The following is a 16,882-nucleotide window of genomic DNA, read 5'->3' on the forward strand; positions in this document are numbered from 1 at the left end:
TCGCCCAGCGGCTGCATGTAGATGTTGAAAAGATGTTGAATTGCATTAGTGAATAGTGAAATCAATATTTCTGCTGTTTACTGATCACATCTGGTCTGAAAATAAATCATGCATATGTATAACATGTCTGACCTTTGCTTGAGTAAGAAATGTCCTTTCTATTCTCTTGCCAGCTGTCTACTCATCTGAATAGCACTAGTACTTCTCTTGAGGACTAGTAGACTTTTAAGTGCAGAAGAGAGAGTGTGAATATGCAGATGTGATCATCAGTGCTTTACTAGGTTTCCATGCAAAGCTCTCTTTTGTGGCTGTCGTATTGTGGCTACCTCTGTGCTCCCTTATAGCTTTAAGAACACAGAGCAGAGGAAGAGCCACAAGAGCAGCTGCCTTGTACCATAATACCCACCAGGCATAGCAGTAACTCCTGCCTGATTGGAGAGTGGGGAGAGCAGATATCCACCCGTTGGAAGGCATCAATTATTGTACATTTATTACGCCTCTGATGTTTTCATGATCATTCCTAAGAAGATGTTAATAGTTGCAGTTTCGTTATTTTAGCTCCAACAGATTCTTCAGACTTTTCAGCAGCCTCCGAAACCTCAATCTCCTGTGATAGATAACAATGTAATGGCTCAGGTCCATGCTATTACTGCCCAGCTGCAGACTACAGCAACACAACCATCCGAACAAAAACACGATTTCTCAGCACCTGAGCAAAAGACATCTTTTGATAAGGTAATATTTTTCTTGTACTGAATGTACTCAATGATTGTACTCAATGTACTCAATGATTTGTTTTTGTGTGGAATGCCATGCCAAATTATTGTTTCATGCTATGAGAACAAGTATTCAGGGAGTCTTGATTGCACCTCCACTGCATGTGACATTTCCTTTCCCCCTTTCTGGTTTCTGGTGAACCATACTTTGGTATGCAAAACTTAAAATGATCTTACATTGTCAGTAAAATATTGTTTACTTGTCTTTCATTACTTACTGAAGAAAATAGAGTTGGCTGAATGTAATATGTTTCAGAAGCTGTTGGATCGATTTGACTATGATGATGAACCAGAAGCAGTAGAAGACACCAAGAAAGAGGAACCAACAGCTCCTGCAATCTCTCAACCAACATTGTAAGATTTATGAGTCAGAGCAGTAAATGCTAAAATTTAAGGTCATGTTGTAGAAGCGTAATGTTGCATATATAGGTTCTCTTCATTAGACTTCATTGTTTTGAACTCTTTTATTATGCAATATTTGATATGCAACAGTTCGCTACACAAAACCAAAAGCCCCTATCCTGCAGTTACAGTTGAATATTACCACCTCAGCTTTAAAAATACTTAAATAGTGCCATCATTATAACAGCTAGAATACTGTTTCCATCCCTAATGAGTCTGCAGTCTAGAGTCTTGACAAAGAAAAGCAACAGAAGGAGGGGAGCAAAGAGGGGAAGTTTGTATTCATCAAAAAAATGCATGGGGAGGGGAGCACTGATGGCAGCCTGGGTTACTGTACTAAGTTTTATGTCCTTAAAACACTGCTTTAAAATTTCATATTTATTGCTCAGTGGTTTTCCGGGTGAAGGTATGCAGCAACAAGTTTATGCCCAGCTCCCAAATATAGACCAGTATCAGCAACGAGTGCTTGGAATGCAACAGGAACCTATGCTTCACCAGGTATTGGAAACATTTCCCTTATGCACAGTACTTAGACATGCAGTACTTTGAAAGCTTGTTCTTGATTTTAAATTAATGGAAAATACCTATATATTCTTTTTTCTACAAGGTCCCACTTCCTCCAAATGGACAAATGCCAAGTTATGGACTTCTACCTGCCTCACAGTTTCCTCCCATGGCTCAGCCTGGGATGCAACCCTCACCCCAGGTGCAACAACCTTTCCAGCCTTCTTTTCCAGCACAAAATGAACCACATACACAGAAACATACACATCAGCAGGTAAATAACTTGCTATCTTTCCCCCCAGCCCTAGTGCCATATGTTGCACCCAGGAAGAAATCTCAGGACTGTTCACAAGAGTTCCATAGTGTATGCTTTGGTCACTGTTTCTTACCCTATTTTAATTTATCTGGATGTGTTTGTCACATTAGATTTCCAGTACAGGTCAGACTCCTTTAGAGTACTGAGTATGTTTAGTCACCCAAAGTGGCGGCGGCAGAACATTATGATGGTATGGTAGATTAATTGCTTAATCGTTTCAAAAATTTCTAATGTTCACTAGAATCTGTATACTTTAATATGTGCTTTGTGAAGGAATCTACATTTATTGTATCTCCAATTTTAGTCCTTGATCAAAAAGGCAATATAGGCAATATTCAGACAATCGTACTTTGGCTTAATAAGATGATACATGAACAAACATTTGGCAGTGCACACAGACTCTTTATGCCTTTCCTTCATATGAACAAGCTAACAAACTAGAAAGTATTCTGTTGACTATAATCTCTATAAACTATAAACAATGGTTTAATGGTTTTGCAAAAGCACTTGCACACCTTTAACTTGCACAATCACAGCTTTACGTATTTGCTGACCAGTTTGCTGCAAGCACACAAATGAAACCCACACAAGCCAGAGAACTTTTAAAAAGTTATTTTGGTACCAGGTCTTCCCACTCTGGAAAGAGCTTTTAAGCTCTCCACCTTGCTTTTAAGCTCCCATGAGACCCTCCCAGAACCCCATAAGCAAGACGGAGAGCTTCTGTTTGTGTGGAGCAATGTCTGCTCAGTGTGCCAGCATCGGACAGGTAGGGGTGCTTGCGCAATTCCCCCGAACATAACCCCCACACAAGTTGCAAGGCTACTGTAAATAGATTATATCTATGCCAGGATTTCACTGTCCAGTAACTGTAACAGCAGAAATCTCTTAATTTAACTGATGTATCCATTACACTGCACTGAGTAGAAGTTTTCAGTTTGTATAATGCTTTATTGGACAGAATCGGCAGGTAGTAAATTCTCACTTAAAGAAGTTAAACTTGCTCATTAGAAATACAAATACCTTAGTTACTTCAGATAATATAATACACCTGTTTTCAGCTCAAATTATATATGGATTAGCAAGGGTGTTGGATATTCCTGTCAAGCTTACATGCTTTATTTTACAACTAATACTTTAGATAGAATGTGATTGGTTTAGCATTTTGCTGAAGCAAAATGATTGATTGATTTCCACCACTTACTAGTTTTCATTTGCTGCAAGAGTTTATATCCAACTAAATTTATACTCTGAGTAGACCCAGTCAAATCAGTGAAATTAAGTTAATCATGACACCTGTTGCCCATTGATTCCAGTAGGTTTGCTCCAAATATTATTTAGTAAGATACATCCTTAACTATGTTAATTAAACCACTTAAACAGCATTTTCTTAAGGAATCATGTTTTTACAATCTGTACATTTATGTACATATAAGTGAATATGAATTGTAATTTGAACCAAATGAAAATCTTTACATTTCAAATGCTGTCTAGTTTTAAATTTGAAACTGATCAAAAAGTGAAACTGAAGAGCAGCTGTGGTAATAAATCCTTGCCTCCCCCCCCCCCCCCAGGAAATGGAAGTGGATCAGCCTCCTGTTCACGAAGGAAAAAGGCATGAGAGCAGAAAGTCAAGATCTAGATCTGCATCAAGGTACGAAGTAGCAGTTACATGTACATTTATAATCCATTAATAGGTACTAGAGTGTATCCAGATACAGGAATAATGTAAAAATCTCAAAGCTGAAAGCTTTTATCTCTTATCCTACAGTCTTGTTATTTATGGTTTTATACTTTGCCATTCAGTAAGTGCTACATTCAAGAATAGATCATTTGCATTTTGTGATTTCATACAAGGCATACGTAGGGACAAATGGGGTGTGGTTTTTCTAAGGCAGGGTCGGATTCTTAGAGGTGTTTTGTTTGCATTTTGGGGCAGTGATAGCCAGAAATAAAGATCTTAAAAGGGAAAGTTTTCACATTGCTCTCAAAGGACAAGCCTTGCTATACAATAACAATTCTCAGATTTGGGGATGGGCAGAATTCAGTAGCAGCCGGCAAGTTACCTATGAATGTAAAACTTACTCTGTATTTTTAATATCTTCCTTAAATACTAGATCACCCAAAAGGAGAAGATCACGGTCTGGTTCTCGGACTAGAAGATCACGCCATCGTCGTTCCCGTTCCCGGGACAGGCGCCGCCATTCCCCTCGATCCCGATCCCAAGAAAGGCGTGAAAGGGAAAGAGAGAAAGAGCGCAGAGCAAAAGGCCTTCCTCCAATCAAAACAGAAACTGTTAGTGGTGAGTATTATTTCTGTCTTTCTTAGCAAGATGGAACAGTATTAATACATGCTGTCAAATGTGTTTTTGTCCTTGCTTTCTTTTTCCGGTAAGATAGCACTTCAGAACAGTAGGCAAAGTCAGAATGGCAAACTGATACTCTGCATCACTGTGTTAAATCCATTTTATTACTGAGCTGCAGTCCTCGGAAAGTTTGAGAGCCACCAGTGTAGTAAAACTAAGTATATATTTTTAAAAGATGGGCCAGAAATGCACAAATGTTCTTGTTAATTTCACCATGATTAGTAGTGTCCTGTTTTTGGCGATGACAAGCTCTAGCCTCTCATTCTGAGTTTGGAAATGAGAGGTGTCTCCTTCTGGAGGAGTTTTCCATTTGCTCAAGGGACTCTAGATCCTACCCATTCAGATTCATGTATACTTTCCAAATTATTGCTAGCTTGTGATTCAAGTTGCCAGTCATCTTTGACTTGTCACATTTTTAGTTTGCAGTACAACACTATGGGTAGGCCAGTTGGATAAACGAACATCGCAGCAGGATGTTGGAGGTCTCCTAGAAGAGTTTGGACCAATTGAATCTATAAATGTGAGTATGAAATAAAATACAAGTTACGAGAAAATAAAATCATCCAGCTGAAACCATTTTGAGTGATTCATGTAGTATTTTTTGCAGCATGTGCTAGCAAATTTGTATACTTGTTTAAAAACAAATTGAATACTTGTATCCAAAAAATTTGAGAGCAGTGATTTTTTAAAAGCCAACATTTTAAATGTTCTAATGTGAGAAATTGCTGTAAACAGTACTGAATATTAGTAATAGATGCAGCAAACAAATAAAGTCCATAATCAACATTGTGTATTTCCTCGGAAACCTCTAAGAACTTAGAAATATTAAAAACACGCAAGTCCCAGTTCTTCTCTTGCTGTACAGACATTGTATCTTGGTTTATGTCAGGAGTAGAGAACTGGATCTGGCCAGTGGGCAGGATCCTTAGCTTCCCTACCCCCATGGGCCAACTTTGACAGATGTGCAGGACATCAGGTGATGGACAGTTATCAAAGTTGAAGTCCATATAATCGCTGATTAGTGATTACAGCAACCTACTTCATAGGTGTGCCGATTGATGCTCCTAGCATGCCTTCGAAGGAGTTTGCTGTAATCACCAATCAATTCCCTTAAAGTATATTTGGAGGAAGTGGTTTGGATTCAAACTGTAAATGGAGAATTTTTCCTTTGCAGATGTCTGGTATTGGTTGCACTGGTAAGTTCCCTGTTGGAAACTGCCTAGTGCAGCTGACAGTAGAGTATGGGGGCGTGGTTGCTTTCTCCATTTTCAGAAAGCACTTTGGATTCACAGACTGACTTCAAAGGTGCTTGTTGCAGAGGAAAATTGCTCTGTTTGGAGGTAGTGAGTTGAAGTCAAACCTTTTCCTGCAAGTGAAGAGGGAGCTGCACCATGAGGATGATGTCATGTGTTTGTTGAGTGGACATGGTTTGTGGCAAATGGCCTTGCAGACCAAACTGAGACCTTTGGCAATTAGGGTTGAGGGCTAGAGGTTTCTCTCCACTGATTTATGCCTTAAAAGGAAATAAGGCACACATTCAAACAAATTTCTTGTGACTTTGCACTTTTTCCTTGCAAAATTTATGGGAATTCTTGTTTATTAGTAGTGCAATGTTTTTATTTTTACAACAGATGATACCACCAAGGGGATGTGCCTATATTGTAATGGTGGAAAGACAAGATGCATACCGTGCTCTTCAGAAACTGAGTCGTGGGAACTTTAAAGTGAATCAGAAATTTATAAAGGTATTGGATATATTTTTCAATAAAAATTTAACTCATAGGATGAAATTTTTCCCTCAAACCCCCCCCCCAAAGAAGATTTCTATGGGATAATATTTTCAAGAGTGAAGAGAGGAAGGAGCACTTTCATTGTGAAAACAGAAATTGGTTTTGCTGCAGACACCATTGTCATCCATAGCAATCAATTAATCCAGAGAGGTTTTGGAAAAAATATTTGGTAACAGTAAGAAAAACCCCATGCAGCTCAGGGTTGGGGGAATGTTTATTTATGATAACTATGTGGTGGATGAGCCAAGTGGTAAGCTCCTACAAACAGAACGGATCACCATGTTATTTGGAGGCAGTTTATGTGGCTTGCATAGGACTCCTTAATTACGTGACACTGTCTTTGGTCATCTCGTTGCAAGAATTTTTCGCAGGGCTACAATATGTTATTCTCTGCAGATTTTCCATTGTATGTGGGCTGTGTTGAATGTGAGTCACACTCAGAGTAGACCTGCTGAAATAAATGGTAAGACAAAGTTAGGTCTATTCATTTCAGTGGGTCTACTCTTGGGTAAAATGTTTTGCTTTCTGACTTTAGTTGTGCTGAACAAGTATAGGTTCACTGTAGGAAGGAAATCACTGGTATGTTGCTGTTTTCCTTCAGATTGCATGGGCTTTAAATAAAGGAATTAAACCAGACTATAAGCAGTATTGGGATGTAGAATTAGGCGTTACCTACATACCATGGGGCAAAGTTAAGCCTGAAGATTTGGAAAGCTTCTGTGAAGGAGGAATGCTGGACAATGAAACACTTAGTCCTGGTAAGAGATAAATATATGGAAAACAAATATTTAATAAAAAGTCTTACAAGTGAAATAATTTGAATCTGTTAAAAAAAAGTCATTTGTTTTACTCTGCTTGCTTTGGGGTGGAACTTTAGGAGATGCTTGTAAGTAGAATTTCACTTGAATATGAATCCCTTTGGAGCGTGAAATCTAATTCAAACATAAATTCTAATACTTACTTGGTAGTGTGAAAGAGGGCTGATAATTAGGGAATAGATGTTTATTCAGTCAATTTTTACCTGATTTGATGCTTCTGTACCTGCTTGTGGTTTGAAATGCAGCTCCTAGTCCAATTACATACATATGCAGATAATGCAGTACAGTTTCAGTGTGGACAAAAATAGTTATATTTAAAAGAATTTGATAAAGTTTATATTTTATGATGAAATCCATATTTTACATAAAAATAGTATGTTATGTATAAAGTGCATAAAATTTAAATGCAGAGTTTTGTGTGCGCTCTTTCAAAAAAATAAATAAATCACATAAATGGAGCTGAATGGGACCTATGAGGGGCTGCAGGAGAAAGAGGAGTGTGAATTTTGGTTGTGTGAATGGAAGTCTGCGTGTGCAGTGTTGGATTCTACCCAACGTGCCTGTTATAAAGATAGATAATGGGGCTGCAGGAAAAATACTTCAAACAAATCTGTGCTTTTGCTGAACAAACTATATGTGCACATTCCAAAAATTGTCTTTTGTCACCCTAAACAGATTCAGATAGTATTTGTGATTGCCATTGGGACAAATAAGTGGGTTGGCCATGATGTACACTATACATATCATCAGTTAATGCATTAATTAAATTAATGCAGACTTTACACTTGCATTGTAAGGCAGAAATTGAGATTAAATATTTTGCATTCTTATAATTGATGTTTATATCTTTCCTGTAGAATGGAAAGGAATTCCAAAAAAGTCAGAAAACCAAGTAGCCCAGAATGGAGGTGCAGGAGACGCTGCACATAATGAACAAACTTCTCCGGTTGCTAAAAATATGTCCGTTCAAATGCCTGTTCCTATGCCCACACCAATAACAGTGCCTCCACCACAGGTAAGTTGTTTTCTCTTTTTGATTTCTCATTTTTGCACGTGGAAATTTTAAAGCTTGGTTCATCTTGTTGTTGAGAAGTAAGATGCAATTTCATGCACTGTTTTGACATGCTGACACGCATACCATATGATGGTATTACAGTACATCTTTTACATGATGAAAATTCACATTTGAAACATACAGCAAGGTTTAGTACTAACTAAAAGTATACCTGATACAGAAGAAATATCAGAATTAGTTGCTTTGAAGGCGCATTCAAATGAAGAAATCACGTGGTACAACCTGTTATAGTATCTTTGTTGTGTCAAAAAGCAATGTGAGAATTTAGCTTTAGATTGATTAGATAAGGACTATAGGTTTAACTTAACCTGATAACTAGTTGACAAATTGGTTAAATGATGGCAAAACATGCAGGGCCATCAGCACTGAAACTGTTGATTTATGTGTTAATTGCATTAGTTGAAAAGCAAACTTCATTGAAATCACTTCAAAAACACTTTCAAACAGTTCTTACAATTGTGCATAATATCTGATAAATTAACTGCTCTAAGATTTTATGCAAGTAAAATTGTCTTTCTCTTACCTATGATCAGTCCAATTATTATTCTTTTATTGAAGATCCTATGCCAAGAGGTGAAGTTTAACTGTACAATCTAAAGATACCACTTAAAAGCAAGGGACTCTTTAAATCAGTTTTCACCAGCCTGTTACCCTCTAGATGTTTTAGACCATTTGTCCCATCAGCCGCAGCCAGCTTGGTGGTGCTGGCTGAAGCTGATGGAGTTGTGGCCCAAATCATTTTGAGAGCATCAGGGTGAGAAAGGCTGATTTAAATGCTGCTGGAGCTTTCTGTATTGCTTTTTATTCAGCACACAACAATGCAAACACATTCTTCATTTTTAAAAGTAACTTTTCTCATTATCTAATGGCAGATTCTGAAATGACAACTACAAAGAAAGCTCCTTGTAAACGTTTGTGGTTCCTTATCTCCCATGTAAATGATTCCACTGAAAAAGAGTTTTAGTAAGATAAATTGTCTACACATTATTCAGAGAGAGAGAGAGACAGAATTCTAATAGTTGGCTCTGTTAAAATGTCACACAAAGTCTTCATGCTCAGTAAGTCAATATCTATGAGTAAAAAGCTGTAGAATTATTGGTGAGTAATTTTTTTCATTCCACTGTAGGTTCCACCACACCAGCCAGGACCGCCAATGGTTGGTACACTTCAACCACCTACATTTACCCCTCCCATGGGAATGCCACCTCCAGGATTTGGTCCTGGAGTTCCACCTCCGCCTTTTTTGAGGCCTGGCTTCAACCCAATGCATTTGCCTCCAGGTAATTAGATATTCTCATAATTTTCATACATATGAATTGTGAATCTACTACAACCTAGTGACATCCAGATATTTTGGACTCCAACTCCCATTATCTGTGACCATTGCCATGCTGCTTTGGGTGGATGGGAGATGTAGTTCAAAACATATGTAGGGTATCAAGTTGTGGAAGGGTACTCCTTTCCTTTTAAGGAGAAGAGAAAACTTGCTGGAAAAGACCCTGATGTTGGGAAAGATTGAGGGCACAAGGAGAAGGGGATGACAGAGGATGGGATGGTTGGACAGCGTTCTTGAAGCTACCAGCATGAGTTTGACCAAACTGCGGGAGGCAGTAGAAGACAGGAGTGCCTGGAGTGCTCTGGTCCATGGGGTCACGAAGAGTCAGACACGACTAAACAACAACAACAACAACAACAACAACAACAACAACATCATAAAGGATTTCTGTTGTAGTGATGCTTTGTTATTTCTGTCTTCATAGGTTTCCTTCCTCCTGGACCACCGCCACCTATTAACCCCCCAGTTTCAGTTCCTCCGGTCTCTGTTCCTCCTTCTCCAGGAGTAAACATCCCAAACTGTAAGTCTAATTTGTTATGTTATTAAAGTTGATGGTATCGCAAGTGTATGCCATTGAAAATATCTCTGTTAATATCACTGTTCTAGCTACTGTGGCCAATATAAATGAAGACACTACAAAAGACTCTTCTGTGGGAAACCCCATTCCAACAGTAGTTTCTGCAGCTAGAGGAAATGCTGAAAATGCAGATGGCTCCAAAGGATATCCAAATGCTCCGCCACCTGTAACTTCTACAAGTATCTCAGCTTCTGTCACCCAACCAGTTCCACTCCTTGGTAAGTTCACTTTTCAGTTGCTGGATACATATGTGCTTTTTCTTTCTTTCAAAAGTACTCATTCTACTTTGTCAATAGTTAGGAAGTCAAAATTTTAGAAAACAGTGTTTTCCTGTGTAATTTGGTGGGGAGTAAAGCATTTAACGGTGCAAGTACCCACTATAAATAATGAAAGATTGAAGCAGTGATTCAGTATAGAGAAATGATTATGTTAGGTACGTTTTAGTAAAACAAATCCAGGGGACTCAGGAAATATATAAGCAGATTCAGGGTTATGGGTTTACTTTTGCCAGAGATGTTTTTTTCCTGGTCACCAATGGCTGTGTATAGAAATATCTGAAACCAGGAGTCGGTGTAGGTGTGTAGATGACCCTGAAGATGAACTGTTTTCTCCCTGCCTTTATTCCTTAAAATATTCTGCCGTCCCCTTAGCTTCTGGGATAACATCAGGACTGGGGACTAAATGCATGTCTCAGGCCTCTCCATAGGCCACACCCCCATTCAGGCTACTCTCTCTCTCTCTTCGGGCCACACCCCTCTCTGGCCATTCTTTATGCCCCCCTCCAGTGTTTTTGGCTTGCTGGAATCTGTCCTTAAACTACGGTAAGGACTCTGGATAGAAAAGTATGTGTACATGCAAACAGAAACCTCTCACTTCTGTATAGCTGGGATGAGGTTTACTATATCAAGATAAGAGTCACACCTGTTATTTCACCCACTTTTGCCTCTGACCCCAACCACTCACATGCAGCTTCCAGAATGTTCCCCTAGAAGCAATTCAGCCCTCAGATTGGAAGCAGGGTCCCTCCCTCTCACTTAGGTTCTCTCTCCTCCATGTTTCAGGATATATTGGTATGTGTAAGTTTGTATGCATAAGTTTGATTTTTGTTTTCAGATACTTAGCATGTTTATCTGCTCAGCTACATGGCATTTTGAATAATAATTTAAAAAAATTTAAACACTTTTTAAACTCGGAAGAATGGGCAAGTAGCTTTATGGTTGACACAAAGAGCCAGGCAATTAGTGGTGTGCAAAACATCTCCTGAAACCCAGAACAGGTTTCTCTTGAGCTCAGTTCCAAGCAGTAGCTTGTACGTTTGCCCAAATGCAGTGAATGTGCTCACAACTACAATTAGGTACATCTGTACACATCCTAATATAGAGGTCTGAACCTGAGCATACAAGAAAGTTGTAACCATCTAATGCCATTGCTACCATTGCTTTCCTTCTACTCCTCGTCTGTTTCCTTATGTAAGAATTGTCTACCATTTTGTCACCTGAATTTCTCACCAGTGCAGACTTGCATTCCATACTCTTCCACATTTTCAGGAAAGTGCATTGAGAGTGGGGTTCTTTTTGGCCCAGACTGTCTTTCTAGAAGAATTCATTTATCACACAACTCTCAAATGTATCACGATCATTTGCCCAAATCACCTGAATTACTGCTTCCACAACATTTTTGGGAAAGCTTTGCTAAAATTGCACTTCATTGGTTTGAAACCTCCTTATTTCCACTTTGGACTATGCTAGCTGTTGGCAACCCATTGTGAATATTTTCCACAGCTTCGGTTGTATATGCAGCATTCCAAGCATAATATTGTCTTAATGTGTCATATACAAATGGTTAATCAATCAATAATTTTATTTGTATGCCGCCTTTTCAAAGTCAAAAGGATGCTGAAGGTGGGTGCAACATATACAAAATTACATAACTACAAACATAACAAAAGTAGTCATAAGCAATAAACAAAACATCAAAAGGTACACAAACAAATTGAATGATTTCCATGTATATCAAGATCCAAAATAGATATACAAAGAATAAAGAGCAACAACAGTATCTACCCTGCCTCCAATAAAACGCCTTAAACAGTACAACTGCCTGAGATTCTGTTCAGCAGCCTCAGCTTTTGTAGCTGAAGTCAGTCAAAGCTCTGCCCTCCCAGGCCAGGTGGGAAAAGCCCTCAAGGCAGGTAGCAGGTCTTCCAGGACTCAAAGCCAAGATGGTTGGAAATCACATACAATTGTACAAGCATAATTGTTGTCATCAGTGATTCTGTGTGTGTGAAAGAGTGTGGGGCGGGGGTGGGGGTGGGAGAGGAGATAAAATAAATATTTTTTGTAAATGTAAAAAATGATTACCCAAATGTCACAATGCCTGGTCTTGGTAAATATTCTAGGAAGACAAATTCTATAATCCCTGGTACTGTTGTGCTACATGAAAATCTGGAGTGAATTGAAATGTTTCCTTTTAAGCTGTACTGGAGCAAAGCAGTTAAGGGACTGATGTAAAAAACATCTGTGCAGTTATGCCTGGAAAGCTATATAGCTATCCGGCTGAGATATGGGACCTCAAGTATTTTAACAAACTTTTATTTCTCTAGTTGAGGTGACTGCATTCTACACAAGCTAGATCAACATATCTAAGTTTAAGTAAACTTAGTGTTCAGTTTTATGGGGAATGGTATGAGGACCTGCTTGACAGATCACAGTTCTGAGGCATTGCAGGTGGAAATTGGTAAGATAAATGTCCCTGACCTCTGCATGGAATCAGACATGTAACAATGAATTCAGAATACCCGAACATCTTGAGCCTAAAGAATTGCAGGAAGGCTATCAGCAATAGATGTCATCAAGACTACCAACTATCCATAATTCATTCTTCTCCATACTGTTTCTATCAGCTTTCTTGCTTACTTCCTGCAAGCATTATATAAATTCTGAAATTACATGGCAGGCTTTGAAGGAAGGAAGGGAGAAAACTGGGTGTCATCAATATACTGGAGGTACCGCTCTTCAAAATTGACACCTTTCTAATGCTTTGGCATCTTACACACATTGAACATAATGGAGATCATATGACATACCACAGTAATGATACCAACAAGAAGTACATTATTTGGGCCCCTCAGAAGTCTTTTGCAAAAAGCAGTGATTAATACTTCAGAGCGAGCTCATGCTCATGACACCTTGTATTCACTTAATCGTTATATCAGTGGTCTTTGAAGTAGAAATTTTAAAAAACAAATCTGTTGATTACTTAACATGAATGGCTCAGGGCACAATCTCAGTGTCATATCAAGTTGTGCTCAGGAGTTGGATGAAGCGCAAGAGTATATGAATTGCAAAGGCATCACCAGCTGGCAGTCTCTTGAAAGGGAGATGGAATTTGCTTAAGTGAAAAATAAAAATGCAGACAATCCACTCAAGATTTTACCTTCTTAATTACTGGTTTTCATCTGTCAATATGAGTCTTGACTCCTGTGCACAAATGCTTGCATGAGTTCTTCCAGGTATCCTATCTGGTGGTCATATTAAATGAAACGGATGTATTTAAACAGGGCTGGCCTGAGCCTTTCACATACAGTTTGGGTAAAGCAGAGCATCAGAGGATAGTGTACATTTCCAAAGACGTCGGTCTTAATTTCTGCTCTCAGTCTGATGAGGTGTAGAATGTCTTGATGTTTCAGAAAGCAAATCCCATTCCTTCATGGTTGTTTGCAATATTCACTGTTGACAAACAGCTGCCATTTAATGAAGTTGTATATACTGAATAAGTTAACTCAGACTTGATCCAGATTTTACAAAGTGAGGCATGGCCGAACAACTGCTGCTATATGGTTGGAGCCGCATGCTGCGCCAGTGTTGAAAAGTACTGATGTGGTTGAGGCATATTATGTGGTCCCTGTGCTAGCAAAGTACGCCTGGAAGCCTGCCACTTTTACTTGCATAAGAACTTGTATACTGTCTGCTGGATCTACATAGCTGCTCTTGAAAATGAGCCTGTGGTTTGCAGACAGCCCAGTTCAAAAATGATTTTCTAGCAGCAGTATCCTCGCATTTATAATACCTGAATCCTCTTTAAGAGCAACTGGATTCCAAGACCCTGTGTATATTCTGTAGTTATTTCTGGGTGCCACCAACAACCTAAAGGTGTGTAGAAGCTGCTTCTGCTAGGTCTTTCATTCAAGGCCTGTGAAAGCTAAACTAGTTCTATGCAGTAATTTTAATGAAAAGCTTTTGCAGATTTTTAAAGTTGCTGTGATTTTAAATAGCATATACGTTCATGTTTTAAAGGCTATGAAATCATAGCTTAAGGAAATTCTGAGAAACATAACTTAATCTGAAAACTGTACTGGGGGTAGAGAATCTTCTGTACAGGGAACAACGTGGAAGAATGCATCACACATGAATGGAAAACAGGAAGATTCTTCTGAAGAGACTACCCAGAGTTGCGTTTGCTTTGGAGTATCTTATGTAGACACATTTCTGGCAACATCCCAAGTATTTTCAAGTGACATGCCAGCTCTACCATGTAGAAATGTGACATACGGAATATAATGCTTTCCAGATGTGTCAGGAAAAAGGGTCCTAGATTGCTGCCATTTTTACAGATACAGTTCCAGAAAAGTTGGGGTGGCTGATCCCCCAAGTAATGTTTCCACATGGGAATGCGGATTTGATAGCTTAAAAAAGTTGAATCGCAAATAATCCACAGTTTTATGTGTTTAAATGATTAAACAAGTGTGTGATGTAACTTTGAATTGAAATACACATAAACATTGGTTCACAACACCACATTGCTTCTGTAAATGTTGACAGGAAGTAACTGAAATTCTGCACTAAGAAAATATGAACTCTGCAACCTGCATGAATTACACAGCTAAACCATATACATAATTTTGTATAATTTATTTTGTTCATGATCCGAAAGGGGAAGCATAAGGCCTAGATTCCCCCGCCCCTTTGTTTTAAATGAAAACTGATTAATCTTGGGAAGCTTGAATTCTGTGCCTACAATCACATTCTGGTTTCCCCCCTGCACTCGAATGGAGTCACAGCATGCACACAATCCTATACAGATTTTAAGTATATCTTCTAAGATTCCTGCTGCTTTTCAGACATTCAAAGTTCTGTGATTGTTCAAAGTGATAGGTATTCAGTTACAGTACAATTTCCAACTCAAGGTGACTGATAACATTACATTATTACACTATTAGATTTTTGCAAATTGTTTCTGGGTTAATATCTGAGTTTTTAATTAATGTTTTCTCATTTGAGCAGCCTGCATTAATTAATTTGTTGGTCATGTGTTTCTTTTTTAAAAAAACATTCAGAGACTTAAGATAAATGATGAGGCACTCTGGGAGGGGGGAATTATTTCAGTTACTCAGTGATACTCAAGAATTATTTTGTTCAGCTTGTCAAAGACATCCCATAATTGTGAAGCTATCAGTCTGCTAGCTGAAGATTCCATATCAAATGATATAACACACAGTTCTTCTGGTTGCATTCTAATCTATGAATTTCCACAAATTTTCTTTTTAGCTTGTCATCTTTTCTGTTACTTGTGAAATGTGTTTCACTTATGTTCTGCTTGTTACTTAATGACTTACAATGAAATGAAAAAGTTTTTGATCTAAGCCAGCACTAAAAGTAATTAAATTTTGTTGACTTTTTAAAACTAAAAGTTTATTAAATGAGTAACAGGGAGGTAGATTTCAGAAGACTATGTTGATCCTGTTATTATATGAGTATCTTAGTCTGGGATTGGGAAGAAATAGGTTGGGATCCACAGGTAGAAATCTGTGTGAACTGCAGTAGATTGGCGAAGATTTCTGTCTCTCATAACAGTCTCTGCAAAATGGCTCTCCTCGCCCCATAGTACATTGCTGAAATGAGGATAGCTTGAGGTAATGAGTGGATGTTTGTGTGGAAGGACTACGAACTCTGTTCAGTTCTGATACTCAAAACAAATTCCTGGGCTCCAAATTATTTAATTTTAAGTGTCTTTTGCACCAGGTACCAATTGGTGGATCTTGAGGTCCCAGTACAAAACAAAGTCAATCCTGCAAACCTGATGCCTGCTCACCTCTGCCTTGCTGTATTTTCTATACATCCCCACTTTTCATACCCCAATTGTTGTTTAGAGAACTGGTTCTTTGCCTTATTCTTCCATGACTGATTTGCCAAGGGTTCCCCAACCACATTTTATGTGTTCTGCAATTATCACAACCCTGTGTTCCACGTTCAGTACAATGTTTAGTCAGCATATTATCCTCTGTGTGGCACATAAGTACTGCCACTTTGGCAAGGGGGATAATCTTGCTGCTGTTTTTCACTCCCATCTCATGAGATAGGTGAACACTGAAATAAGTTCATGTGTTTAGGTTTCTGTGTATTGCTGTGTGGCACAGAATTCTTAAAGAAATATGGAATTGAGCTGGGGGAATTGAAAATGCACATCTACACCTTAGGAGTATAAGATTGCTGATGCCTGACGAGTTGGAAATTTTATATAAACACATTCATAAGTTTAGCGGTAGGAAACCCTGACTTGAAAATACACAAAAACTCCTTGCCAACCCCAAAAAACTTGTAGCAATGCGACAGGGGGTTCAGTCTGCTACAGAAAAATGTTCAAAGTACAGTGGTACCTCTGGATGCGAACGGGATCCGTTCCGGAGCCCCGTTCACATCCTGAAGAGAATGCAACCCGCACCTGTGGGTCACGATTCACCCCTTCTGCACATGCACGTGACGTCATTTTGAGCATATGCGCAAGCGTCACGTTACTTCCGGGTTGCCATGGAGCATAAACTGAAAACGCTCAACCTGAAGCAACTTTAACCCGAGATATGACTGTCCTTGACCAACCAAATTACAGCAGGATTACAAAGTTCTTGGAAAGTGTAGCTGGGAAATAAT

General features: G+C 38.7%; 1 protein-coding gene across 2 annotated transcripts in view; it reads left to right on the forward strand.

The window, feature by feature from the left end:
- The window catches only part of SCAF4 (SR-related CTD associated factor 4), a 42,886-nt gene that overhangs the window by 20,071 nt on the left and 5,933 nt on the right, over window positions 1-16,882 (forward strand). The window contains exons 7-19 of one of the 2 annotated variants that reach the window (XM_083736213.1): window positions 559-735; window positions 1,036-1,130; window positions 1,568-1,676; window positions 1,786-1,956; window positions 3,570-3,649; window positions 4,113-4,297; window positions 4,780-4,880; window positions 5,992-6,105; window positions 6,752-6,908; window positions 7,826-7,983; window positions 9,170-9,323; window positions 9,804-9,899; window positions 9,986-10,174. In XM_083736213.1, coding sequence (XP_083592339.1) covers window positions 559-735; window positions 1,036-1,130; window positions 1,568-1,676; window positions 1,786-1,956; window positions 3,570-3,649; window positions 4,113-4,297; window positions 4,780-4,880; window positions 5,992-6,105; window positions 6,752-6,908; window positions 7,826-7,983; window positions 9,170-9,323; window positions 9,804-9,899; window positions 9,986-10,174 — 1,786 coding nt within the window. Of the gene's footprint in view, window positions 1-558; window positions 736-1,032; window positions 1,131-1,567; window positions 1,677-1,785; window positions 1,957-3,569; window positions 3,650-4,112; window positions 4,298-4,779; window positions 4,881-5,991; window positions 6,106-6,751; window positions 6,909-7,825; window positions 7,984-9,169; window positions 9,324-9,803; window positions 9,900-9,985; window positions 10,175-16,882 lie in introns of both variants that reach the window. The other variant, XM_083736212.1, reaches the window with a different exon arrangement.

The sequence above is a fragment of the Podarcis gaigeae genome (genome assembly GCF_964106915.1).
Source record: "Podarcis gaigeae genome assembly, chromosome: 4".
NCBI classification, from domain to species: Eukaryota; Metazoa; Chordata; class Lepidosauria; order Squamata; family Lacertidae; genus Podarcis; species Podarcis gaigeae.